We start from the raw sequence: 25,644 nt of genomic DNA on the forward strand, positions 1-25,644 counted from the left end.
AAAAAAATCACAACAGGAAATAGCTACCATTTATTGGGCACTGCCCATGTACCAGGCACTCACTATTAAGCACTTTAACGACGACTTAATTTCATCTTCGCCACAACCCGGTGAGGTAGGTGTTATGATCCCCATGTTACAGATGAGAAAACCAAGGTTCTGGGCACTGATTCATTTGTTTGAAGTCACACCGCTTGTAAGTGGTGAGGCTGGAATTTGAGCCCAGATGGGCTGAATCCAGGCAGTTTCCAAAGTTGTGATATTAGTACAGTGTGTTACTGTACCCGTTCAGGGGACACAGTCCTCACCTTCCTTTTAAACCCCGTCATCAGGATAGGGTCTGAAACTCCTGCCTGCAGAAAAGTCTTGTGTGTCTCCCTCCCTGGCGGACCTTCATTTTGCCTCTTTCTAGCAGAGGAATGAAGCTGAAATAGTGCCACATCAGGCAGCTGCCCTGGCTGGGAATGAGCCCCAGGCTGCACCCCTCCCTAGAGTCTTGCCGTCCTGCTGGCTCTGGCCTTGGCAGAAGTGCAGGTTGTTCTGGTTCTGCCCAGCCTCCTGCAAGGCATCCTTTTCCAGGCTCTCTTCTCACCTTTGAGCAATCACAGAAGAGGCAGGGGCCTCACGCTCTGTCAAGCTAGATTGTGAAACTGGTCAGGAATGGGGCGAGGAGAGGCAGATTCCCTGAGAACTCTGAATCCAGGATGTTAGAAGGTGGGGCCCCAGACCTTGGGGGTTTCCCTGCATTTCCTCCTTGGTCTCTGTCGTTTCTGCCCAGCAGGGCTCAGCCAGCACACGCTTGTCTACACAGACTGCTCCCCAGAGCTTCTCCACTGCAGTCCTTATCATCAGGCTGCTTTGCTCCAGTGGGGGGCTCACCCATGGCAGGGGCCCTGCAGGCCATGCCCTCTGCTTCTCTCAAGGGTACCTGTCTGGGGCTGGGACGCAAAGTATGCAGCGTGATTAGGCATGGGATTGACAGCCAAGGATGTGACGCTGGGTAGGGACAAGGAGGAAGCCCCAGGCCTTTCCCGTTCCCCTCAGGGCTCCCACTGCACGGTGAGGGCCAGGCCTCTGAAAAGAGCATCCAGCTCCGTGGGCTGCTCCAGGTCTGCAGTCTCAGGGGCTGGGCTCTTGGCTTCATCCCTGGGACACACAAGGGACTCCAGCAGGCCCCAGGGACTTGGACCCTGGTCGGAGGGGGAACAGGGGCGGGAAGGAGGATGCAAAGGGAGGGACATGGGGTGGCCCTCAATCTGGACTGAGGAGAGGAGGGGGAGCTGGCCCTTTAGGTACTGTGGTGTCCCTTCCTCCCCACTGTGTAGCACATCTGGGTCAGATGTTCTGTCTGTGCAAACCCCCAGGGGCTGGCGCAATGATTTTGCTTCTTGGGATTCCTCCATAGCCAGGGAGGTCACCTCCTGCAGAGAAAGGCCGCCTGGCAGGCAGCTTCCAGCTGGTGTCTCTTTCTGCAGCTGACCTTTAGGCCTAAGGTGTTTAGGACTAGAAAGTGTCACAGTGGGGGAGTCTTTGCCAGAACCTTCCATGCATACCCCATAGGAGGGAGGCCAGCTGTCCGGAGTGGCCTGAGGGGCATAGGAGGGAGGCTGGACCTTAGAGATGGCCTGTGGGGTGTAGAAGGGGGTTTGAGCTTCAGGGGTCACCTGAGGTGCATAGGATGGAGGCCCGACCTCAGGGGCAGTGTTCGGGGCATAGGGAAGTGGGGAGAAGATCTGGGGAGGTGGCATGTTGGAGGGCTGGAGGATGACGTCCGGCTGTCCTAAGTAGGTGGTCTCAGGCAGGCTGTGCCGTTGTGGAGCTCCCGCGGGCTCCCTGGGCCCAGACACCCTGATCTGGGAGTACTGGACAGGCCGGGCCAGACTGCTGGGGCCACTGAGGTCGAAGACAGGGATCAGGACGTGCTCCTGGATGAAGTGCAGCGGCTGGAAAGTCAGGACTCGCTGGACATTCTGCAGGGAAGACAACAGTGCCACCCCTCAGTTAGGGTATGTGCCACGCTCCCTGCTGGTCATGTGGGTGGGTGAGGTCCTCCATGGGGAGGCATCTGGGGCTTTTTCAAGATTCGTCTGTCCCATATCCCCTCTGCTTCCCAGAGACGACTCTAGGTGCCAGCGAAGGGACAGGGTCTCTCAGCTCTTTGGTTCTAAAGTCTGGGTTATCTCAGGAAGAGAGACCCAGGCTCTGGTTTCTCCAGGAGGCAGATAATCCAGGGAATGGATAACGGGGATTGGGGTTACTGGGGCACGCTCTCAAGGTGGTGGCCTGCATGGTTGCCTGGCCCACGGGTCCCTGAGGGCCTAATACAGGGTCAGGGTAGGAAAGGAAGGAGCCAGGAGAGGTCAGGAGAGCTTTACAGAAAATGCTTCATCTGGACTTGCACGTTGAGCAAAACTCCCTCAGAGCTCTTCTGTCCCGTGGATGGGTGAGAGCAGGCTCCCGGTGCCCCAGGGGGCTCCACTCATGGCCTCTGCCTTGGGCCTGGCTGCTCTAGCAGAGGCGGCACTGCCATCAGGTGGGGGCTGCTGATGTGATTTGTGTGACTGGTGTAGGGCTTTCCATTTTTTTTTTTGGGTGGGGGGTTCTGGTCTTCACATGCTAGACAAATTCTAAAAGAGCTGTAACAAAGGGCTTTCCATTTAAAAATCAGTTTTGCCATTTAAAAATTTTCTGTTTAAAATGGCTGGACACAGTGGCTCACGCCTGTAATCTTAGCACTTTAGGAGGCCGAGGTGGGCGGATCACCCGAGGTCAGGAGTTTGAGACCAGCCTGTCCAACATGGTGAAACACCATCTCTACTAAAAATACAAAAATTAGCTGGGTGTGGTGGCACATGCTTGTAATCCCAGCTACATGGGAGGCTGAGGCGGAAGAATCGCTTGAACCCGGGAGGCAGAGGTTGCGGTGAGCTGAGATCGCACCACTGCACTCCAGCCTGGGTGACAGAGTGAGACTCCATCTCAAAAAAAAAAAGTTAAAAAAATTAGTTCTGAATACTTGAAAATTTGGAGATTTCATAACATAATCAGAAACTCTGACTTCTCTTGAAAAACATGAAGATCAGCCAGTGCTGGGCCTGAGTTCCCACATGGTGGTACCCTGCTGCCTGTTTAGACAGGGCATGAGTGCCACGGCTCTCCAGGCACCCACCACTCCGCCCTCGTTGCCTTGCTGCTCACTGAAGTCCCACGGCACCCTCCTGGTGCTGGCCACTTCCAAGCCATGTCGCTTTTCTATTCCATGTCCACCCTTCCTGATCACCCACCCCTCTTCACTGAGTCCTGAGACCTGCTGGGCCACACGGCTGCTGACTTTAGGTGGGACTGTGAGCTCCATGAAGGGAGACAGCAGGCCCATCTCCTGCTTTGTCTGTGGATCTCTGCATTTTGGGGAGAACCGGGGACCTCAGAGCCCAGGCCCTCCCCTGGACCTCTCTCTCCCGCCCCAGGAGGATGGCTCACCAGGGAGTTGGGAGGTGCAGGTGGCTTGGTGACATATCTGTAGCTCAGGTAGCAGAGCACTGCGACAAGGAAGCCCATGGAGAACAGGAAGGCTCCGGAGAAGGAGTAGGTCCATGTCCGGTCTGGGAAAGCAAAGGGGCCAGAGGAGGAAGTGTGAGGCCAGGCTCTGCCTGGGCCCGCCTCTCCGGCTAGGCTGGGAGGCCTCTTCTATACTCAGAATGCAAGATCACAAATGGAAGTCCATATACGGTACGTCTAAATAGTCAGAATTTACAAATTATATGTTTACACTGTTAAATAAAATGGTCTATGTTTCCACCTTGACAAAAAGACTTTTCACAACTACCTGGGATGCCATATTTTAATTCGGAGTTCTTGGACTTCTCTAGGTACGGTGCTGAAGTGGTGAGGCGGGGCAGGGAAAGCCCGCAGCGCACTGCAGGCCCCCAGCCCAGCCCGGCCCCACTCCATCCCACACTGCCAGGGCCCTCATGCACATGTGTATAGATGCCCCAGCCCTCACGGTTGACCTCATCAGTGCCTCCCACAAATAGCCACCTGTTGATTGTCCTTTGGGTCAAGGGTCTGCACTGCATGTCAGCAGTGTCTGTCCTCATGAGGAAGGACCCCCAAAAGAGGACTGCCTAGACAGATGACAGGCTCTGAGCCGTATGGATAGAGAGTTTCAGGGGCTCAGCTACTCACAATGTGGTCTAGAAAAAAGGCCACAGGATCTAGATGGACCTGTCCCCTTTACTGTATGGAGTCTTCATCTTGCAAGGGGGAATACGGCCAGGGCAGGGCCAGAAGGGCCTTCTAAAGTGCTGGTGCAGGAAGGGCCCCTCTTGCCTGAGTCTAAGGGCAGTCCTGCCTCCCTGGCAGGGTAGAGGCAGAGGGAGGGGAGAAGGGACAACAGGGAGGCCTGTCCCTTCTACCTCCCTACCAAGGTAAGGGGCTGGGCATCAGGGAAGATCTCGGTCAGGAGGGAGCCTGGAAAGGCACTGTCCTGTCCGAAACAGAGGGGAGGGGATGACTAGGACTCTAGTGCCCGAGCCTCCGCCCGGTGTTCCAGCATCTTTGGGATGGGTGCAGCCGGTTCCAGGCATGACACACTTCCTGTCACTTGCCCAAGTGGGATTGTGAAGGGCTTGGGGAGGAAGAGGTCATTGGAGTCTTTGGTAAAACTGACAGTTTGCCACAGAAGGAAGGCGACTTAAAGAGTCAAGACCCCTGCAGTCCAGGGTTCGCTAATCACCCTCCCTCTGTTCCTGGCCCCTGTGTGGCCTCAGCTTGGAGAGTTATTCAATAGCTTCGATGACCTCGGCGATCACTGTGAATCCTGGGAACTGCTGGATCCTCTACTTCTGACCCACTCCTCGCTCCTCCCCTAGCCCACGAGCTTGAACCTCTCTGGGTCAGCTTCCCACTTTGATGAGACCCTGTCCCCTGTCACATGTTACCCCATCCCGACTCCAGGAAAAAGACATGAGCTGGATGTTTGAATAGCTATAACATTCCTGGAAAACCACTGCTCCTTGTCCCAGGACAGGATAGGGACATGGAATGGTCCCTGGCTTGACACCGTTCCCTTTTACATTGTGTGTATTTGATACATTGCCATTTCACCCATAGGAAGGCTGGATGGAATAATAAGAACAGCATCTGCCTGGGAGTAAGGAATATGGAGTGTTCCAGGTCTGGCTCTGTCACACCTGGACACTGAGCATCCTTCCTGCCTGCATGACCCTCTCTGGTCTACCCTTTAATAATAACAGTAGCCAGCGGTGGCTGTGCTCCTACTATGGGCGACGGGCTGTGCTGGGTGCTCTACCTATGTTATCTCACTACATCATGAAAACGCAACACAGAATGATAGGCATGCTCCCTTCCCACAGATAACAAAGCTGAGTCCCAGAGAGGTTAAGTGACCTGACCAAGGTCACACAGCTACTCAGCGGAGTTACATGTGTAACTCCAAAACTTATCCTCCCTGCCACTCTGTAAGGAAGCCTCAGTTTCCTCATCTGTAAGATTAGGATATGAGGTGAAATGGCCCTTAGAGCCTTTTCCATCATCAAGATGCTGGGGCAATGCTCTGTGGCCCTCCTTGTTTATCTACTGAGAGGTAGATAAAGGGGATTCTGGGGGTAACGCAGACATCAGGATACACGGTCAAGGGCAGGATGCATCACTCTGAAATGGAAGAAGGAGGAAGAAGTATGCAGTAGAGGAGGCTCACTGTAAGCAAAACTGCAAAGTGGTGGGTAGAGCCCAGGCTTCAGAACCAGATGAATCAACCAGGCTCCCCGAGCAGCTGTGTGGTCATGGGCAAGTTGCTTAACCTCTCTGAGCCAGAGTTCCTCCTCTGTAAAATGGGATGATGCTACCCAACTTGCAGGGTTGTTCTAAAGATTAAATAATATATGTCACATTTAATAATAAAGATTAAATCATATATGTGAAGCATTTGGCACAAATATTTGCTTGGCAATATAGTAGAACCTAATAAATGCGGGAATTGTTTTTAATATATTTTAAAGAATAAGGTGCCTTCTATATGTCAGCAAGAAGTAGCCACCAAGAAGTGTGATTTATATAAAAGTAGCTACGGTCTTAGGAAAAAATCGTATCCCATTATGAGCAAGACCATGGGGCCGGGCACGGTGGCTCATGCCTATAATCCCAGCACTTTGAGAGACCAAGGTGGGTGGATCACCTAAGGTTGGGAGTTGGTGACCAGCCTGACCAACATGTAGAAACCTCGTCTCTACTAAAAATACAAAATTAGCTGGGTGTGGTGGCACATGTCTGTAATCTCGGCTAGTCAGGAGGCTAAGCCAGGAGAATCCCTTTGAACCTGGGAGGCGGAGGTTGTGGTGAGCTGAGATCGCCCCATTGCACTCTAGCCTGGGCAGCAAGAGCAAAACTCCATCTCGGAAAAAAAAAAAAAAAAAGACCACGTAAGGACAAGGCAACAGAAAGGCGTTGTGGATAAGGGTGGAGTGGTCTGCACGTCGTCAAAAAGCTGGTGGGCCAGGAGCAGGTGAGATTTGTCTAGGACAGTCCAGGGAAGAGGGTCACACAAATGCTCTCAGCTTAGCCCCAGAAAGTCAGTTTCCTTTTTCTAGTTCTCCTCTTGCTAAGTTCTATTCTGGGCTCCCTAGCAGCCCTCACCCCAGGAAGGGTACACCCCATGCAAGTGGCCAGTGCTGGCTGTGCCATGAGACACAGTTCCCCTGCCAATTAATGCACTGGGATTCTCAGGTGGAGAAATCCATCTCTTGTGGGCTCTTTGGAAAACTGATGAGTTACCAAACAAACCTGAGGACCAGACCGTCATTTTCTAGGGCCCAGCTCTGGCAGCTGCCTGGCCTCTGATTATGGCCTCAGCCCAGGCATCAGCAACCCTATCTGTCAGATGAGGGATGAGGCTCCCAGAGTCTGTGACTCTCCCAGGCACGTGGCTGGCTGGCGTCTGACTAACACTGTGCCTTCTCATTCCTCGTGCAGTACTCCTCTTTCTGCTGGGCCACACACGGTGTCCAGCTTGCAGACTCAACTCTGTTCTGAATGTTGGTGTGGTTAGAACTGAGATCACTTACTGACATCATGAATCTGAACATGAGGATGAAGTGGAGACTGTTTTACCAAATCTATCTCATCCACTGCTATCCATCCTCTAAACCTGCAGTCTGAGCAATGCAACATTTCCATCTGTCTATGAAAATAAACACTAATAAAAATATCATGATGCTTGTGATGAGAATCAAGTTTCAATGTGCCAGAGGAAGGAACCACCTCATTGAGCAGATGACTCAAAACTATATCTAGGCCAGGGTGGTGGCTCATGCCTGCATTCGAAGCACTTTGGGAGGCTGAGGCAGGTGGATCACTTGAGGCCAGGAGATCAAGACCAGCCTGGGCAACAGGGCAAAACCCTGCTTTGTTTTTTTTCACACAAAAAATTTACATTTCTTTTTTTAACCAAAAAAAAAAATTAGTCAGACGTGGTGGTGGCACACATCTGTGATCCCAGATACTTGGGAGGCTGAGGTGGGAGAATCGCTTGAAGTCAGGAAACGGAGGTTGTAGCGAGTGGAGGCTATAGTGAGCCGAGACTGTGCCACTGCACTCCAGCCTGAGCAACAGAGTGAGACTCTGTCTCAAAAAACAAAAAACAAAAAAAACTACAAAAAACCCCAACTGTGTCTATAGTAGCTCTGTGGTAAAAATATGGCCTTCAGAATTAGGCCTTATTCCATCCCTCAGCACCTGTGTGACCTTGGGCAAATAGCTTTTTTTTTTGAGACATGATCTTGCTCTGTCATCCAGGCTGGAATGCAGATGTACAAACACAGCTCTCTGCAGCCTCAACCTCCTGGGCTCAAGTGATCCTCCTGCCTCAGCCTCCTGTGTAGCTGAGACCACAGGTGCACACCACCATATCTAGCTCATTTTTTGATTTTTTTGTGGAGATGGGGTTTTGCCATGTTGCCCACGCTGGTCTCAAACTTCTGGGCTCAAGTGATCCTCCTGCCTTGGCCTCCCAAAGTTCTTAATTTACAGGTGTGAGCCACTGTGCCCAGCCATGGGCAAGTTACCTAACCACTCTGAACCTCAGGTTCTTCATCTGTAAAACGAGGATGAAAACAATACCTACCCCATAGACCGTTCACGTGGGTTGCACTTGGTCGTGCCTGGTCCCTGTTAGCACTGCGGAAATGCTGGTTATCTGGATACCATTATTATTGTTTGACTTTGGAAGATATTGAGGGATCTTTTTATCTTCTCTGCTTCCCCCCTGCAGATTTTCCCTCCGGTATATCTCACCTGGGTTAATATTAAGGTGAGTTTGCTTTGCCAAGGTACACACACAAGGCCTGTCAGAGAGGGGAAATCCAGACATAGGCTGGAGGGTGAGAATCAAACATTTGCTTTGATAACTCATCAGCCACCTCTTTTATGGATAAACAAAGACTGACTTCAATAACACACTGATAACCCTTCCATGGTTTTTTAGAGTGCTGCTAAGACTCACCTTGGTTACAGTGAGGAAAGAGGAGAGTCAAGACTTGGATTCAGGAGCCACACTTCCCTCTGGCTTCAGCTGAACTCACCTGGGAGCGTCTTCACTCGGCACACGTAGGGGGCACTCTCCTTGAACCAGGTGGTAACAAAAACCATGATGGTGCCCAGGAACTCTGTGTCAGGCGTCAGGCCGAAGAACTCATATTCTCTCTGCTTCCCTTCAAGGCGCTGAATGGGACAGAGAACCCAGCGTGATTCCTGTTACACACCAATCTCCACATGGATCCCAAGAAAGCTCAAACCAGAAGCTGATGGGTCTGTCTTTGGCCCTCTGTTCCCATTCCCCTTTCTTCTGCTTTATCCCCAAATCCAATCAATGAGTCTCCAAACTTGTGTGCCTTTCACTTGCAACAGTATCCGGCCCATAGGAAGTGGTTATACACTCTAGCTGCTGCCGTTATGACTTCCACCACCCTCCCACCCTCCCACCATCCCTTCTCCTTCCAATTCTTCTCGTCCCTCAACTTCTTTATTAAACATCAAAAACTCTCTGAATACTCATCCTTTCTTTCTTTCCTCATTGCTTCTGCCTTAATTGGGCCTCAAGCCTTCAGCCTGGACTCTAGCAGTAGCCTCTTTCAAGCTCACTCATCTCTGGGTTTGCCCCTGTTCACTTCCATATTCATCTTGGTGTCACAGGGATCTTTCTAAAAGATAACCTGATTATAATGCTCTTCTATTCAAAAGCCTTTGATGGCCTCACCCATATTTACAGAATAGAGTCCTGGTGCCTGGCTTCCAGTCCAGACTCATTTGTCTCTGCAGCCCACCTGGTTCTGCAGGCTCTTCAATGCTGGATACCTGTCGCTCAGGTAAACAGCTGCCTTGCATAAGAAAGCCCTTGTTTCTTTGCATCTGCCCGTCCTTCTGCTGGAACTGTGCTGATTCTCATTCCTCTGTGTATCTCTCACCTCTTTGACACTGAACTCCGTTCCCACGGATGCCACATGTCATCCTGTCTGGCTCTCCCCCTGCCTCTCTGATTGGTCTTTCACTGGTTTTAGCCCCTCTATGTTGTTCTGCAAGGTTTGCTGTTCAACCGTTTCCTTCTCTTTCACATACTCTCTCGCCACTTAGTGATCTTATCTGAACCCATGGTGCTGTGAGCACCAATGTGTGGATAACTCCCAAACTTACCTCAGGAAGAGCTGCTGAGTCTCTGATGGGCCCTGGCAGCTCCCTGATGGGTAGTACCACATGGGCGTCTCTAAGTCAACATGTCCAAACATGCTGCCCTCCTCTCTCTGGGGCCTGCTGCTTCATCCCAAACCCCAAACCCACATCTGTTTTTAATTCTCTAATTTTGCTAATAGCATCATTCTTCTTCTAATATCCAGGACCTAAACCTTGAAGCCATTTTGGACGAATCCCCTCTCATATCTTAGGTAGCTAATTGCCCTTAAAGGACCCAAAAAGCTTCCTTTAAAGGACCAGAACCTGTGTTCTTGGGAGTTCAAAAACTGAGCATTTTCTTCTTTGGGTCTTTGTATTTCAGCTCTGCCTTCTGTTTTCAGACACATGGCGGCCAAGGTTGAGGGTAATTTATTGTTTTCTTTTGTGTGTGTGAATGGGGGTGGTGGCGACAGTGGGTAAAGAAGTACATAAATGAATTTTTTAACTTATTGTACTGTGGAACTCATATGGTTGAAACTGGACACATTCTATACCATGAGATAGAACCCCAGGAGATTTGCCAAGGCCCTGATTCCTCCTTCCCCAAGTTTTTCACTCCCTCCATCCTGGTTCAGCCCTTATTTCAAGCTTATACCACTGCAATAGTCTTCTAACTTTCTACTCTGATATCTCTTCTGTTTCCATATTTGACCTTTCTTCATTCTGATCCCAGTAATTTATAGCTTCTATTGGACCAAACATCCCCAAAATAACAACTATAAATGCTGAGCAAAATGAAAAACAGTTACTTAAAGGCAGTAGAGAGAAAATAAAAGCAGGCACACACTGGAGAGAGGAGGAAGGGCAATGGGTAAATTTCCCATTTTTACTGTCTTTTAGCCTGAAGGCAGACCCCAGTCTATACCTTGTAGGATGGCTAAAGCCTAGATAGAACCCTGTGTTCTTACTGGCTTGAATACCCAAAAGGCAGGGTTTGGAATAATCATAGCTCCTGGAAAATGAGAGAATAAACCACAGACAGGAGAGATCCACAGAGAAGGCCCAAACTCTGTGTATAAACTCTGTTCAAATCCCTGACTGGCCCCTAAAGCAAGCATGAATGGGGTAGACGCCAAGCAGCCCAGGTAAAGTTAAAAACAACAAAAAAAGAACAGAGATTTCAGAGTTTGGAGTTCAGCCAAATTAATTGCCTGCTAAAACCAAATGAAACCAAACCAATACTCTTGGAGGAATATAACAGAATCTACAGTAATTTCAACATAATGTCCAGGATACATTTCAAAATTGTTAGACATACAAAGAAAGAATATGTGACCCATATTCAAGAGAAAAGACAATCAACAGTAACTGACCCTGATGATCAAAATGTTGAATTAGCAGACAATGATTTTATTTATTTATTTTTTTAAGACAGAGTCTTGCTCGATACCCAGGTTGGAGTGCAGTGGTGCGATATCAGCTCACTGCAACCTCTGCTTCCCAGATTCAAGTGATTCTCCTGCCTCAGCCTCCTGAGTAGCTAGGATTACAGGAGCCTGCCACCATACCTGGCTAATTTTTGTATTTTTAGTAGAGATGGGGTTTTACCACGTTGACCAGGCTGGTCTCGAACTCCTGGCCTCAAGTGATCTGCCCACCTTGGCTTCTCAAAGTGCTGGGATTATAGGCATGAGCCATACTGAAGCAAAAATATGCTCATATTGAATGAATGAATAGAAAATCTCAGTAGAATATGGAAACTGCAAAAACTGGGAACTTTAGAATTGGAAAAATTCTAGATATTATTATCTGAAATTTAAAAATCCACTGAATTATCTCAACAACATTTTGGAAATGACAGAAAAAAATAGAGAACTTGAAGAAAGATTGGTAAGATAGAATTAGATAGCCGTGATGGTTTCACAACTTGTGAATATGCAAATAACATCAGAATTGTATGCTTTAAAACAGTGAATTCCATGACGTGTAAATTATAACTCAAAAAAAGGTAAAGCCTCTCAGAGCTAAAGAGATACATTTTAAATATAATAACAGAGACAGACTGAAAATGAATGTAAAAAGATACACAATGCAAAACATTGGAAGGCTGGAGTGGCCATATTAATCTAAAGTAGATAAAGTAGACTTCCATGCAAAGGTATGACTACAAATAAAAAGGAACAATTCATATGACAAAAGGGTCAGTCTATCAGGAAGATACAACAATCATAAATGTATATGTATTTAATAACTGAGTTTCAAAATGCATGAAGCAAAAATGCACAGAATTAAAGGGGAAATAGAACTCCTGGGCTCAAGAGATCCTCCCACCTTAGCCTCCCAGAGTGCTGGGATGACAGGCGTGTCAGGCGTATAAACAGACACACTTATAGTTGGAGAGTTACTATTTTCAGCAATTAAACGAGCAATTGACCTCTCACCTAAATCAGGAAAGACACAGAAGATCTGAATATCACAAGTAACCACTTTTACCTAATTTATATTTATAGCACACTCCACCAAACAACTGCAAAATACACATTCTTTTCAGATGCACAAGGAGCATTCACCAAGACAGGCCATAGGCTGGGCCAGAAATAACACAAGCACCAATAAATTTAAAAGGACTGAAATCATACAGCTGTGTTCACAAACTGAGTAAGTTAGAAATCAGTAACAATAAAATATTTAATAAGAACCCAAATACTTACCAAATAATAGACCTGATAGGGACTCTCCCTGCACAGTAATCTCTAGTGGCTCCCCCAACTACTGAAAGAAATCCCCTCCATCACCCTCCCCTTCTACAGCATAGTCCCATCCAGTCTTCTGAGGTTTATCTCCCAGGGTCCCTCTACACCAGAGGTTCTCAAGCTTTGCGTTGGGGAAGAAGCACCTGGGTTGCTCACTAAAATCCAGATCCCAGGGATGCAAGTGCAAAATGTTAATTAAGTTGACTGGAAAGGGACCCAAGGATCTGCATTTTAAACAAGTGCTGCAGGAGATTCTGATGCTGTTTCTGTGGGACCATGTTGGGCAGTTCCGTGCTTTTCAAAAATGTCCTAAGATGGCCGGGTGCGGTGGCTCACGTGTGTCATCCCAACACTTTGGGAGGCCAAGGTGGGAGTATCTCTTGAGCCCAGGAATTCAAGACTAGCTTGGGCAACATAGTGAGGCCTTGTCTCTTTTTTAAAAAAATGGCTTAAGTTTTCCTATTTTTCTCTCTGATTATGGTGGAGCAGTATAGGCAGCCAGTGGTGGAAGGAATGTGGGCTAAACAGAACTGGATTTGAATTCTGTCTACACTATTATTTGCTGAACAATCTTGAGCAAGTGACTTAACTTCTCTTGGTTCCCTCATCTAGAAAATGGAGATGATAGAATCTTTCTCACAAGGCTTTGATGAAGATTAAATGATGTAATATGCATATACTACCTGGCATGCATCTTATGCATACATTACCGAGATGTCATTAATATTAATATTAATATTAATATATTACCAGGCTTGCCACAGAAATTGGTGTTGGCTTTCTGGAAGCCAATTAGATAGAATTAGGTAGTGGTGATGGTTTCAAAACTTTATGAATAAACAACATCTAAATTGTGTGCTTTAAAAGAATGACTTCTGGTATTGTCTTTCTGGAAGCCGATACCAATTTCTGAGGCATGTCAGGTCATAGATGCATATTATGTCATTTTCGGCTTCCCAGAAGTTTTCTGGAAGTCTTCCAAATCTTGCTGCGCTGACATCCTGCCCCACCTCCCAGTACCCGTATTTTCCCTACCGATAGCTATTGCATTCTTGCTTTAACTCCCTCTTCACCCCCTAGATTATAAGCTCCTTGCAAGCAGGAACCACAAAGTAGGAAATAAATATTCGTTTAACTGAATTGTGGACTGGTGGCACGTGTTAGGGGTAGGGGGTACCAAATATTTTCTGAATACAAAAAGAAAGAACTTCTATATTATTTGACAATTTATGCCCTTGCCTTCTACCTCTTATTATTACTCATCTTACCACACTGACCTGTATATAGTTCCTGCAAATAGTGGAGAGCTAGTAAAAAGACCTGCAGCAGTAGAAATTGATCTTAGCATTTTCTAAAGTGAACATCGGAAAATATTAATAGAGGTTGTTCCCCAGGATGTGAGAAGGTATTAAACAAAAAATAATGTAGCCGGGCGCGGTGGCTCACGCCTGTAATCCCAGCATATTGGTAAGCTGAGGCAGGCAGATCACCTGAGGTTGGGAGTTCGAGACCAGCCTCAGCAACATGGAGAAACCCCGTCTCTACTAAAAATACAAAATTAGACGGGCGTGGTGGCGGGCACCTGTAATCCCAGTTACTCAGGAGGCTGAGGCAGGAGAATCACTTGAAGCCCGAAGGCGGAGGTTGCAGTAAGTGGAAGTCGCACCATTGCACTCCAACCTGGGCAACAAGAGCAAAATTCCGTCTAAAAAAAAAAAAACGCAACCAACCAAACAAATAAAAAAGTTTCTCTGGTCAAATAAATTAGGGAGAAGTTGTATTAAACAAATTGATAGTGAGTCTTGGCTCTGCAGGACTTGTCAGAGCTTTCGGCTGGCTATTGTGTGTGTGAATCTACAAGAGAGAGGTTGTCATTTGTGATGATCTCCAGGCTTCGAGGAGCCTCTCAAGGGACGTGTTTTGGGAAATGTTGATTTACATAACAGGTCCCCTTTTTTCTTTCTTTCTTTTTTTTTTGAGACGGAGTTTCGCTCTTGTTACCCAGGCTGGAGTTCAATGGCGCGATCTCGGCTCACAGCAACCTCCGCCTCCTGGGTTCAGGCAATTCTCCTGCCTTAGCCTCCTGAGTAGCTGGGATTACAGGCACGCGCCACCGTGCCCAGCTAGTTTTTTTTTGTATTAGTAGAGACGGGGTTTCACCATGTTGACCAGGATGGTCTCGATCTCTTGACCTCGTGATCCACCCGCCTCGGCCTCCCAAAGTGCTGCATGTCCCCTTTTTTCTTAAAGCAGCTCACATCTAATTGAGAAGGGAGAGGCTTCCTAGGCAGAGAAAGACCAGGGTGCAACATACACTTACCATTTGGTAGGTGTGGTTGACTTGGAGCTCTAAACGGTAGGACAGGTCTTGGAAGATTTCTTCCAGGGTTAGCTGGTGGCCATCTCCTGCATGGATGGGCGTGGGGGTAGGATGAACAATCATCTGGATTGATCTCACTTTGGGGATACAGGTCACATCAGGTGGTTTGAGGGTAGCTGGGGATAGGGAGAGAGAAAAGAAAAAGTCAGAATTGGTGCGTAGTGTCTGAGGCTACCCTGGACAGTGGAAAATGACTGGACTCTCTCTCCTTCCACTCCAATGCCAGCTAAACAAACTGTGAAAAGAGAGATGTTTCTGCAAGCCCTGGTGTTTGGGTTTCAGGCTGGTGAAGGGATGACCAAGGATGGATGAGAAGAACCCAGGGTGAAGGGCACCAGCCCCTTCGCTTAGTCACGCCTTTGGCTTGCCCCCACACATCCCAGCCCCCTGTGTCCCCACTTTAAGTCAGCCTGGAACACCCTTCCCTGCTCATCTATTGAGTATGACAGCTTTGGGGATGTCAATGACATCAACTACACATCCTAAATAATATCTGGGGCCTAATACTATGATGCAGCCTCAAAGGTCAGGCTGAAGACTTCCGTCTCTCTCAAGATGGAATTTTCCAAATCACCAAATGACCTTTCCTGGTTTTACTCCCTTGAGAATGTGATGAAAGCTGTGGCTCTTCTCCCTGCCAAAATGTACACATACAAAAATCTTGCATCCAACTTCAGGGATTCATAGACCTCACTTCCCCTGAATCTAAGTCGTAAAAATACCTCAATGATCCACTGGCCTTCAAGATTGAAGATAGCTGAGTCAGAACAATGTTTACTTCAGTGGTGCTAATAAAATTGAAAATCTGAGCTGTATGTTCTCAAAAAGGGAAATAGATAAGTAAATTAGAGTACCTCCCTAGAATGGATCATTTTGCACTGTGAAATATCATGTTGTGCAAAAATGTTTAATGATATGAGCAAACGTTCACAATACAAATAGATGGAGAAAAGGACAAAAAAGCAATGCCAGATTGCAAAATAGACACAGCTACTAGTAACTGCAGTTATGTTTGAATGTTAAGGTCATTTTGGGTGACTTTTATTTTTCTTTATGTATTTCTATATTTCACAAATTCTCTACAATAAGCGTGAATGCATTGAACAAGCCAGGTTAAAAATACAATACTTAATTTTATTTTGTATTTTCTTAAAAAGCTATGTGTGACTGTAAAGTCAGTTGGTGAACATCATCACATGCTTAGCTTGGGTGAGCAATCTGGCAACTGTATTAGTCCGTTCTCACACTGCTCATAAAGACACACCCGAGACTGGGTAATTTATAAAGGAAAGAGGTTTAATTGACTCATAGTTCCACATGGCTGGGGAGGCCTCAGGAAACTTACAATCATGGGGGAACAAGAGGCAAACATGTCCTTCTTCACATGGTGGCAGGAAGGAAAATGAGAACCGAGCAAAACCAGAGACCCTTTATAAAACCATCAGATCTCGTGAGAACTTATTATCATGAGAATAGCATGGGGGAAACTGTCCCCATGATTCAGTTACCTCTCATGGGTCCTTCCCAAGAGACAGGATTACAGGAACTAGAATTCAAGATAAGATTTGGGTGGGGACACGGCCAAATCATATCAGCAACTGCTATCCACTCCTTCATTCATTTACTGAGTATCTTTGTTTTTTTTTTTTTTTTTTTTAGAGACAGGATTTCATTGTGTCATCTAAGCTGGAGTGCAGTGGTGCAATCCCAGCTTACTGCAGTCTTGATGTCCCAGATTCAAGCTACCCTCTCACTTCAATCTCCTAAGTAGCTGGGACTACAAGTGCATGCCACTGTATCTGGCTAATTTCTAAATTTTTTGTAGAGATAGAGTCTCACTGTGTTCCCCAGGCTAGTTTTGAACTCCTGGGCTCAAATGATCCTCTTGGCTCAGCCTCCCAAAGTGCTGGGATTACGGGTGTGAGCCACCATGCCCAGCTATTAAGCATCTTCTATGTGCCAGGCACTATGCTGAGGGCTGGGAATGCGGTGGATTCTGCCACCCATATGTGCCGTTCTTGAGCTCACATTTTAGAGGGGGAGGCAGATAACACGTGTCAGCAAACACAGTAATTGCAGTGTGAGTGATGAAGACAATAAACTCTGTATTGCAATAGAGAATCACAGGCAGCAGCCTACCAAAATCAGGTTGTCAGGGCTGGAGGTGGGGACACTGACTTCGGAGGTGATGTTGAAGCTGAGCCCTGCCGACTGGAAAAGAGCCAGTCATGTGAAGAGCCCAGAAGTGCCCCCAGACGGTGGGGGCAGCAAGGACCCCGAGGCAGGAACTGTCAGAGGCCTGGCTGCCCCGGAAGACATGTTCAAGATTAGGACCAGGATAGGCAGCGCCTCGAGGGCCATGGCAAGGAGTTGGATCTTATTTTAAGAGTCATGAGAAGCTCCCAGAGGGTTTTAAGCTGAGAAGAGAAGGTGGGATTTATGTGTTGAGGAGATCTCTCTAAATGCTCTGTGGAGAATGGGCTGGAGGAGGTGGTAAAGGGGGGAGTTGGGGAAACAAGTTAGGTGGCTTTGACCACAGTCGAGGGGTGAGATAAGCGTAGCCTGAACTAGGGAGGTTGGGGTGGAGGTGGAGAATAATGAACTAATCTGCTAGGGACACACTGTAATTGGTGGAGGTGGGGGCGGTGCTTTCCCTCAAAGTCACACCCCCAACTGTCCCCCTCCCCTTGCAGAAAGCCCCTTCTGGGCCCTCCACCACTCCAGAGGGGAAGAGCCATCCCACCCCAAAACACCTGCGCTTTCCTCTCCCCTCCCCTGAAGCCCACAGGGGCTTCAACTCACTGTGTTGCAGAGCGCTGAACCTGTCGGTCATCTTGGTGACTGTCCGGCCTCCCGCGCTGAAGGCGGTGACCCTGGCATAGTAGAGTTCCGTGAAGTTGCCCGTCTCCACCGTCAAGTTGCAGGACTTCCGGGTGATCTGCTGGCAGCCCTCCTTTGCCACCCAGTCCTTCTCTCCGTACCTGCGGGCCAGGAAGAGGCCGGGTCACCGAGGTGATGGAAAGGCTGGCCCTAGGCCTGTGGCTTATTAATAATGTCAAGGAGATCTAATTTACTTAGCACATTCAGTGGCCCAGGCCCTTTATATGAATATCTCATTTTGTTCTCACAATGATCCTCTGAGGCGTTTTCTTTTTTTCTTTCTTTCCTTCTCTTTCTTTTTCTTTCTCTTTCTTTCTCTTTTTCTCTCCCTCCCCTTTCCCCTCCCTCTCCCTCTCCTCCTCTATCGCTCTCTCCTTCTCGCCCTCTCCCTCTCTCTCTCTTTCTCTCTCTCGTTGAGACAGGGTCTCGCTCTGTCACCCAGGCTGGAGTACAGTTGTGCAATATTGGCTCACTGCAACCTGTGCTTCCTGGGTTCAAATGATTCCCCTGCCTCAGCCTTGAGAATAGCTGGCATTACAGGAGTGCACCACCACGCCCGGCTAATTTTGGTGTTTTTAGTAGAGACAGTATGACCAGCCTGTTGGTCAGGCTGGTCTCGAACTCCTGACCTCAACTGATCCACCTGCCTCAGCCTCCGAAGGTGCTGAGATTACAGGGGTGAGCCACTGTGCCCAGACTATTCTCTTTACTTTTCAAATAAAGATGATGAAGCTCAAAGAAGTACAAAGAGCCCACGCGTTTGAAGCCTGCATGCGGGGAGCCAGGATTTGAACCCAGCCAGTCTGAGTCCACATTCTGGGCTCATCATCACCATAATTCTTTGATGTGAGCCCTGTTATTCCCATATTACAGATGAGAGAAATGAGGCTCAGAGAGGGGGAAGTAACTTGCCACAGGACAGCGTGGCATGACCAGGAGTGGAAGCCAGGTTTGAGGACTCCTGAGTCCAGGCCACCCCTCCTCACCTGCGTAGGAGGGAGAGGAACAGAAACAGGAGCGTGGGCTAGAGGGGCTGGGTGCATCTTTGGTTGACCTGATCTCACTACTAATAATAAGACAATTATTGGTAGCTTATAATTTTCCAGGCACAAGTGTTAATGACTTTATCTCGTTTAATCCACCCAACAACCCTGTGATGAAGGTGCTGTCATTCTCCTCACTTTGTGGGCAGAGAAACCGAGGCTTGATGTGGTTACCTGCCTGCCCAAGGTTATACAGGCAAGAGCTGGCATTTAAGCCCAGACAGCCTGACCCTATCGCCTGTACTTTTCACTCTTATTTTATTCTCCTTCTGCAAAAGAAACATAAAGGAACAAAGCTTTATCTGGGAGGGGCTGTGTGACACCAGTCCTGGGGACATGGGGACATACAGAGAGGAGGGGATTCCTTGGAGAGGGGCTGGCTTCAGAGCAAAGGAGGAGGGGTCAGCAGAGAAGCATACGTCTTATACTCGATGCTGTAGACTGTGTCTGGGGTACCCTCTGGCCCGCTCTCCCAAGTCAGGATGTTTTCAAAGTTGCTGGACTGGAATTTCACGTTCTGGAGCAGATCTGAGAAGTCCTCAGGAGCATGAACTGCAAGAGGGTGGGAGGAGGGTGAGCAGGGGCTTTCCCAGGGTCACCCTGCCCACGTGTGGACTCAGAGTCCTGCTCCATATAAATTTCTTGCAAAGTGCCTTTGCTTTCAAGATGCCAGCCTGGTGGGCGAGCAGGCAGACCCCAGCCTCCAGCCTTCTATAAACAGGCCAGCGAGAGGGGCCACTCCCCACACTGCTCTAAGCAACCATCCACTCTCAGTCATTTTGCTTTGCATTGAGCTGTGATTCACATTCCATACATGTCAGCACCTTAAGTGTTCAGTTCAATGGTTTCTTAGTATTTTCACAATGTTGTGCAATCATCACTACTATCTAATTCCAGAACATAACATTTTCAGCACCACCCCAAAAAAACTGCATGCTCGTTAGCACTCACTCCCCATTCTTCTCCTCCCCTAACCCCTGACAACCATGAATCTACTTCCTGGGTCTGTGCATTCGCTTAGACTTTTTATATAAATAGAGCCTTGGCTTCTTTCACTTAGCATAATGTTTCCGAGTTTCGCACATGTGGTTGCATGGATTAGTACTTCCTTTTTAGGGCTGAATATTATTCCATTGTGTGATACACCACATTTTGTTTATCCACTCATCAGGACATTTGGGTAGTTTTTACGTTTTGGCCACCATGAATAATGCTGCTGTGAACCCTGCAATTTTACAAGTGGACACATGTTTTCAGTTGTCTTGGTTATATATCTAAGAGTAGAATTTGGTAGGTTACATGGTAGCTCTATCTTTAACCTTTTGAAGAACTGTCAAACTATTTTCTAAAGTGACTGCACCATCTTTGAGACAGGGTCTTGCCCATTCCCCTAGGCTGGGGTGCAGTGGTGTGATCATGGCTCACTGCAGCCTCAACTTCCTGGGCTCAAGCAATCCTTGCATCTCAGCCTCCCAAGTAGCTGGGACTACAGCTGTGCACCACCACACCTGGCTAATTTATTTTTTAATTTTTTCATAGAGATGGGGTCTCACTATGCTGTCCAGGCTGTTATGGCTGCACCATCTTAAATTCCCACCAGCACTGTTCGAAGGGTTCAGTTTCTCCACATCCCCATCAATGCTTGGTATTGTCTCTCATTCACTTTTTAACACAACCCGAAGTTGGTGTCCTCACTCTTATTTTACAGATATGTAACTAAAATATGTAAGAAGTAACTTGCCCCAAGTCAGTCATTTGAAGCAATGGCGGAGGAGGCGCTTGTGAATTCCGGTCTCTCCACTAGCTGAGCCCATCCCTGCCCACTCATCAGGCTGGCTTCTCGAAGGCAGAGTTATCTTGCACAAAATTTTTAGGGGGCAGGACTCCTGACTGAGCCTACCCATGAGCAGGGTGACCTTAGGAAAGTTGTTTAAGCGACGAGAACTTCAACTGCTTCATCTCTAAAATGGAAAGAGTTTGATTTACCTAAAGACAGACAATAATGACAACGGCAGCTGCTGGCGTTTGTGAAGTGCCCGACCTCTTGCAGGCAAGTCCCTTTCTTCATTAAATCCTCACGACAATGTGCTCACTGTCACTATCCCCATTTGATGAATGAGGAAAACTGAGGCTCAGAGAGAGCTGTTGCCCAGCTTCACAGTCAGCATGTGAAGAGCCTACAGTATTCATCCCGTGCTAGACTGGTTGTGGGGTGGATAGAGCGGGGCAGTGTCTGTGAATGCGTTTAGTGCCTAACAGGCCCCTAAGTACATGTGTGGAGTCCGAAGGGAGGAGGCCTGGGAAGGCCAGATGTTCGCTGTGTAGGGAGGGGGCTGTCTTGTTCATCCTTTTATATGAAGGTTGTGGGGGGGCTTCAGGGACCTGAGCACCTGATAAATGGATGAATTTAGAGAGGAGAGAGGAGGAGAGAAGCTGGCCCTTTAAGAGTGCACAGCCCTCTCTTCCAGCTTAGGTCTTTGTGCAGCCCAGTTCTGCTTAAGGTAAGCCAAGAGAAGCCACGGCCTCAGCCTCAAAGAAGGAGCTGGAGAGGGGCCGTAGCTGCCGACACAATCTGCACTGTAAGCAAAGAGCCCTTTCCTCATAAAACCCTTTCCTCAGCCCCCCAGGCTTGGGCTGTGGAGAGCAAGGGCCTGTGGCAAAATGGCGGCCCAAGCTGGCTGCTGGGGGGAAAATGGTGGCCCAAGCTGGCCGCTGGGGGGAAAATGGTGGCCCAAGCTGGCCGCTGGGGGGAAAATGGCGGCCCAAGCTGGCAGCTGGCTCCAAGCTTGGAGGCCCCTGCTGGCCGGCCTGGGAAATAAACAGGTGGGAAAATGTTCAGCACCCCAACTGGGTCAAGGCCTTGAGGCCTGGGTGTGTGTCTTTGATACATCTATGCCTCTCCTTCCCCAGACGTGCCCATGACTGCCAGCAGGCCCAAGGTGTGAGGGAACGGACAGTTATTGATTCCTGCACTCCAAGTCTACACACAAGAGGGGTGCTCAGGCTTGGCAAGGACCGGTGGGATGGGGAAGCATGGTCCGACCCCGCTGCACATCCTCTGGCTAACCTCGAAGGCTGCCCTCCTTTCTGAATCTGGGTTCTGGCCCAGCAGCTGCAAAATGTCTTCAGGCTTCCTGGAGTCCCCAGAATGGGGCCTTGGGGGCAGCATTGAGAGGTGTCTACCGCCTCTACCCAAGATGACGGCTGTGCCGCAGAGCCTCAGGCTGCAACTGACGTCCTGTTTAGATGTGAGACTGGGAGGAACTGGGGTTAGTTCTGAGGGGGTGGTGATGGATTCAGGGTTGAGTCTAAAGTTGGGGAAAGGAGTCCAGTCAAGTCAGACCTGAATAGTGGCTCTGGTGGGGTGGTGCGTCAGGGCAGGAGGGTGAGGGTGGCATTTGAGAGGCTCCATCAAGGGTTGGGGTAGAGTCTGCAGTGAGAACGGTTGCTGGTTGAGGTCAGTGTTCTGGGTGGGAAACAGAGGGCCCATCTGGGTTGAAGGCTGGTGGCTGAGGCAGGGCATGTTGCCAAGGCAAAGGACCCTGAGCTCCGGGGAGGTTGGCACCACTTTTCAGTCAGGAACTGCAGTTGGCTTCCTGAAGTGGGGTGAGTGGACTTTGGCCCACCCCTCTCTTTTAGGGGTGTCAGGGAACTAACAAGATCTCCCCTCTTCTCCTGCCCTACTCGCTCCTTCTCCTCAAATCCGTCATCCATGCCTCAGCCTGTGCTGCTTCGGCCCTTCCCGGTTGAAAGTCTGTATTGTGAAACCGGGGGAGGCATGTGTTGTGTGGAGCCTGGCAGGCTGGCGGATTTATAAAAGGCAACATGTTTTTTCACATTCTTGTGGAAAATAACGTTCTGTCCACCAGCTGGGAAGCTAAGGAAAAACACACAAACAAGAAACAATTCCACATGCTCTGGAGTCAGCCTACGATTGGGGGTGTGAGGCGCTGGGTGTGCAGCGTGAGACGGCTGACCCTCAACAATCTCCTAAGGGCTGTTTCTTGTGGGTCCTCCATCTCAAAGGGCCAGGAGCCTCTAGGATTTCCAATCAGTATGGCTGGAGTCTAAAGGAACGTGTCTTGGGGCCTCGAGGGGGTGCCTCACATCTTCCTGGGATGCCCAGCCTGATTCTGGGGAGCACGGACTGAAGGAACCCCGCAGAGCTGGAAGCCCTGGGGGGCAGCGGCAGAGGGACCGGTAAGCTCTGCAGCTTTGTGGGCCTCTTCCTGCCCTGGAGCAAGGAGGGCCTGGCTTAGGCCATACCTCCTCACCATCCTCCATCAGGACTGTGCATTGACTTCCTAAGGAAGTTCCCTGAATTGAGCAGAGACAGAGTCTAGGGGCTCCTGTAACATTCTCCATCATGAGGAGCCCCTAGCCCACTTGATTGGCTTTGAACACTATGACCTTAAGCCCCGTTTCCAGACGGGTCCTGTGTCTTAAGACCTATTAATGTAGCAGACCTGGCCACTCTAGGAGAAAATGCTTTCAGATCCTTAATAACAAAAGGGGCCAAAGAGGCCCTGCAGGGGCATGGAGGGCGGCAATGGCGGAACTCAAGCTCCATTCCCACCGTCCTTCCTCCGTCTCCCCTGTCAGGCCAGTGCCAGGTGAGAGGCAGAGGAAGGGATGGTACAACCTGTGTCAGCACCATTTGAGGGACCGAAGGATGTCTGCCTCCTCCAGGCCAATTTTCCATTCACTCAGATACAGCGATCCAGCACCCCAGTTCAGACAGCTGGCTATATCCCCCAAGACCTGAGGGTCAGTTGGGTCCCTGGAAGAACCCAGGGTCTGAGGCACCCTCTCATGCCCCCAGCAACCCAAGCTGGGCATTTGCTTCTCCATGAACACCCGGCACCCCGCTCAGCCCTAGCAGGGAAGAAACGAAACTGACTATGCTGGGGCTGGGGAGGGTGCTGGGGAGATGACCCTGATCATTGGCCCCTGAGATGGGGGAGGTCTGACCACAGGGTGAATGGGCACTCACCGGCCAGGGATCCCACAGCCAGGATGGTCAGCAGCGTCCTCATCGGGGCCGGCACAGAGCCCTCCCTTGGCCTCCACTCTGCAGTGCACAGAGGGAGGGCTGGGAGTCTTGGCGCCTTGGCAGCTGGCTCCACCCGCTCCACTCAAGCATGGGGCGGGGAGAAGGGGGCGGGCGGAACCTGAGCTGGTGGGGAGCAGGGGTACAAAGGTGTCCTGGACTGAGTGCTCTGGAATTCCAGGTTCTGGGCGGGATCCAAGGGAGTTCTCTTCCGTCTTGCAGAAAACAGCAACAGTAACAGGCTGGCTTGTTTATCTGGTCTGGTGGCTGATTCATCCCAAGTGGTTTATCAGGGAGCTGAGGTGCAGAAAAGGCAGGAATAATCCACAATATGCAGCCTTATCACAAAGCAATTTGGCACTGTGGATCAAAAGCCTACACCACATGCCTATCTTTTGCTTTAATAATTCTATTCCTAGGGGATTTACCCTGAGGAAAATAACTGGACAAGAGAGGAAAAAAAAAAGTCCCAGAATGTTTCTTGCAGCAAAGGAAAAGCTGTGACTCCTGTGTTTTGTCTGACGGGAGGAGATAGAGGGTGCCTGATGCTCCTCCTTGATCCTCCGTATCAAGGCAGGTTCCCACGCTTGGGGTGGGCTTGGGAACGACTCTCCCCTAGAGAGGCCGTTGGGGGTGAGGAAGCCCAGACACTCTTACCGTGAGCCTTTGGGTCTAGGATCTGCAAAAGGTTAGAAAAAAAATGGAACTTGAACTTCGGTGATACTTTTTGCTGTGCTAGACATGGGGATGAAATTCATGAATGGGCCTTTGGTTCGGGACAATGAAGATTCAGGCTGCTCTCCCATGCTGTCATTCTGCCACGTGGGGCAGGATCTACAGAGATGAACACGAGCTTTGCATGAATGAAGGGACGGGTGTATAGGAAATGGTTTTCTCCTCCCTGCAGGGCCCCGGAGAAGGTTGAAGGGGACTGGGGTCTGGGGCCTGGACTCTGGTCAGGGTGGACATGATCAGAGGGTCCTGCCTCTGGGAAGAGTTTGCCTGGCCCCAGGCCACAATGACAAGCTGAGATTTTAGCAGGGTTCCTGCCAAGGTGTTGGCTATAATGGGTTGTGATATCCTGGGATCCCTGTTTAAGTTTTTCTTTCCTGAATTGTCATTTGTTTGTTGTCAGCCCCGAGCCTTTGCTAAAGTTTGTTTGACAAATCTAAGTTGTGCTTTGAAGAAATGAAGATAGGGCCCATGCCAGTCATTTTCTGTATTTGCAGGAAACTACATTTCCCAGACTCCTTTATCAAATGCTCTGATCTCTGCCTCCTCAGTCTTCCCCTAGGGGTTAAACCTGGAGGAAGACTGGGGAGGCAGAGATCAGAGCATTTCTCCCCATCTTTTCTGCTTTGAGTGGCTTCCCCAGCAATGGCCATGTCTCCTCTGCAGCTCCCCCTCCCTCTGGGCAGTCCACCAGCCAGGCAGCCCCCTCTGTCTCTCTTGGTCCTGTCTGGAGGCCAGCTCCTGGCTCTGGCAACACCTTCTCCCTGCATCTTTCCCTTCAGTTGGTAGAATGGCACAGCTTCCTGCTGTGGGAAAATCTCTGAACTGTCTCCGTGTCCTGATTAGAGTCCCAGCTCCTCCATCATCTGGGTGACAAGCTCCTTTACATTCAAGTCCCTTGGTCTGAAAGACTGGTTTCTGTGCTGCTGAATGAACCATGATGGATATAGGGCTTTTGATGACTTTGATGACAAGGCGATGTGGGGAGACTACAACCAGAGAAACAGGTTACAAGGAACCCTTAGGGAGAAGAGCAGGCTTTGGACTCAAGTGACTGGGCAGGAGGACAAGACAGCCCTGCAGGTCTGTGGAACATGAAAGCCTTCCTTGGGGTCTCTCAGAAGC

General features: G+C 49.2%; 1 protein-coding gene across 2 annotated transcripts; it reads right to left on the reverse strand.

The window, feature by feature from the left end:
• On the reverse strand, window positions 1-23,831 carry IL22RA1 (interleukin 22 receptor subunit alpha 1). 2 transcript variants are annotated; one of them, XM_012440253.2, is made up of 7 exons: window positions 23,731-23,831; window positions 19,157-19,289; window positions 17,617-17,795; window positions 14,755-14,930; window positions 8,598-8,736; window positions 3,481-3,602; window positions 1-1,970 (listed from the first exon to the last, which is right to left on the reverse strand). In XM_012440253.2, the coding sequence occupies exons 1-7, from the start codon at window positions 23,771-23,773 to the stop codon at window positions 1,041-1,043; spliced, it is 1,722 nt and encodes a 573-aa protein (XP_012295676.2). In that variant the 5' UTR covers window positions 23,774-23,831; the 3' UTR covers window positions 1-1,040. The 2 variants fall into 2 exon arrangements, with proteins under 2 accessions (XP_012295676.2, XP_064219811.1); XM_064363741.1 differs by lacking the exons at window positions 19,157-19,289; window positions 23,731-23,831 and adding an exon at window positions 19,086-19,145.
• Window positions 23,832-25,644: the final 1,813 nt, after the last annotated feature.

Source organism: Aotus nancymaae, unplaced genomic scaffold (assembly GCF_030222135.1).
Source record: "Aotus nancymaae isolate 86718 unplaced genomic scaffold, 86718_ANA_hifiasm-v0.15.2.pri h1tg000053l, whole genome shotgun sequence".
Taxonomy (NCBI): Eukaryota; Metazoa; Chordata; class Mammalia; order Primates; family Aotidae; genus Aotus; species Aotus nancymaae.

Excerpts from the sequence above, each read along its gene's own strand:
- IL22RA1 (XM_012440253.2), bottom strand. The coding sequence starts at position 23,773 with ATGAGGACGCTGCTGACCATCCTGGCTGTGGGATCCCTGGCCG. Across the intron at positions 3,603-8,597 it reads CCGAGTGAAGACGCTCCCAG|ACCGGACATGGACCTACTCC; the intron begins GTGAGTTCAGCT and ends TTGCTTTCCCAG. Across the intron at positions 1,971-3,480 it reads CTGCACCTCCCAACTCCCTG|AATGTCCAGCGAGTCCTGAC; the intron begins GTGAGCCATCCT and ends TCTTCCCTGCAG.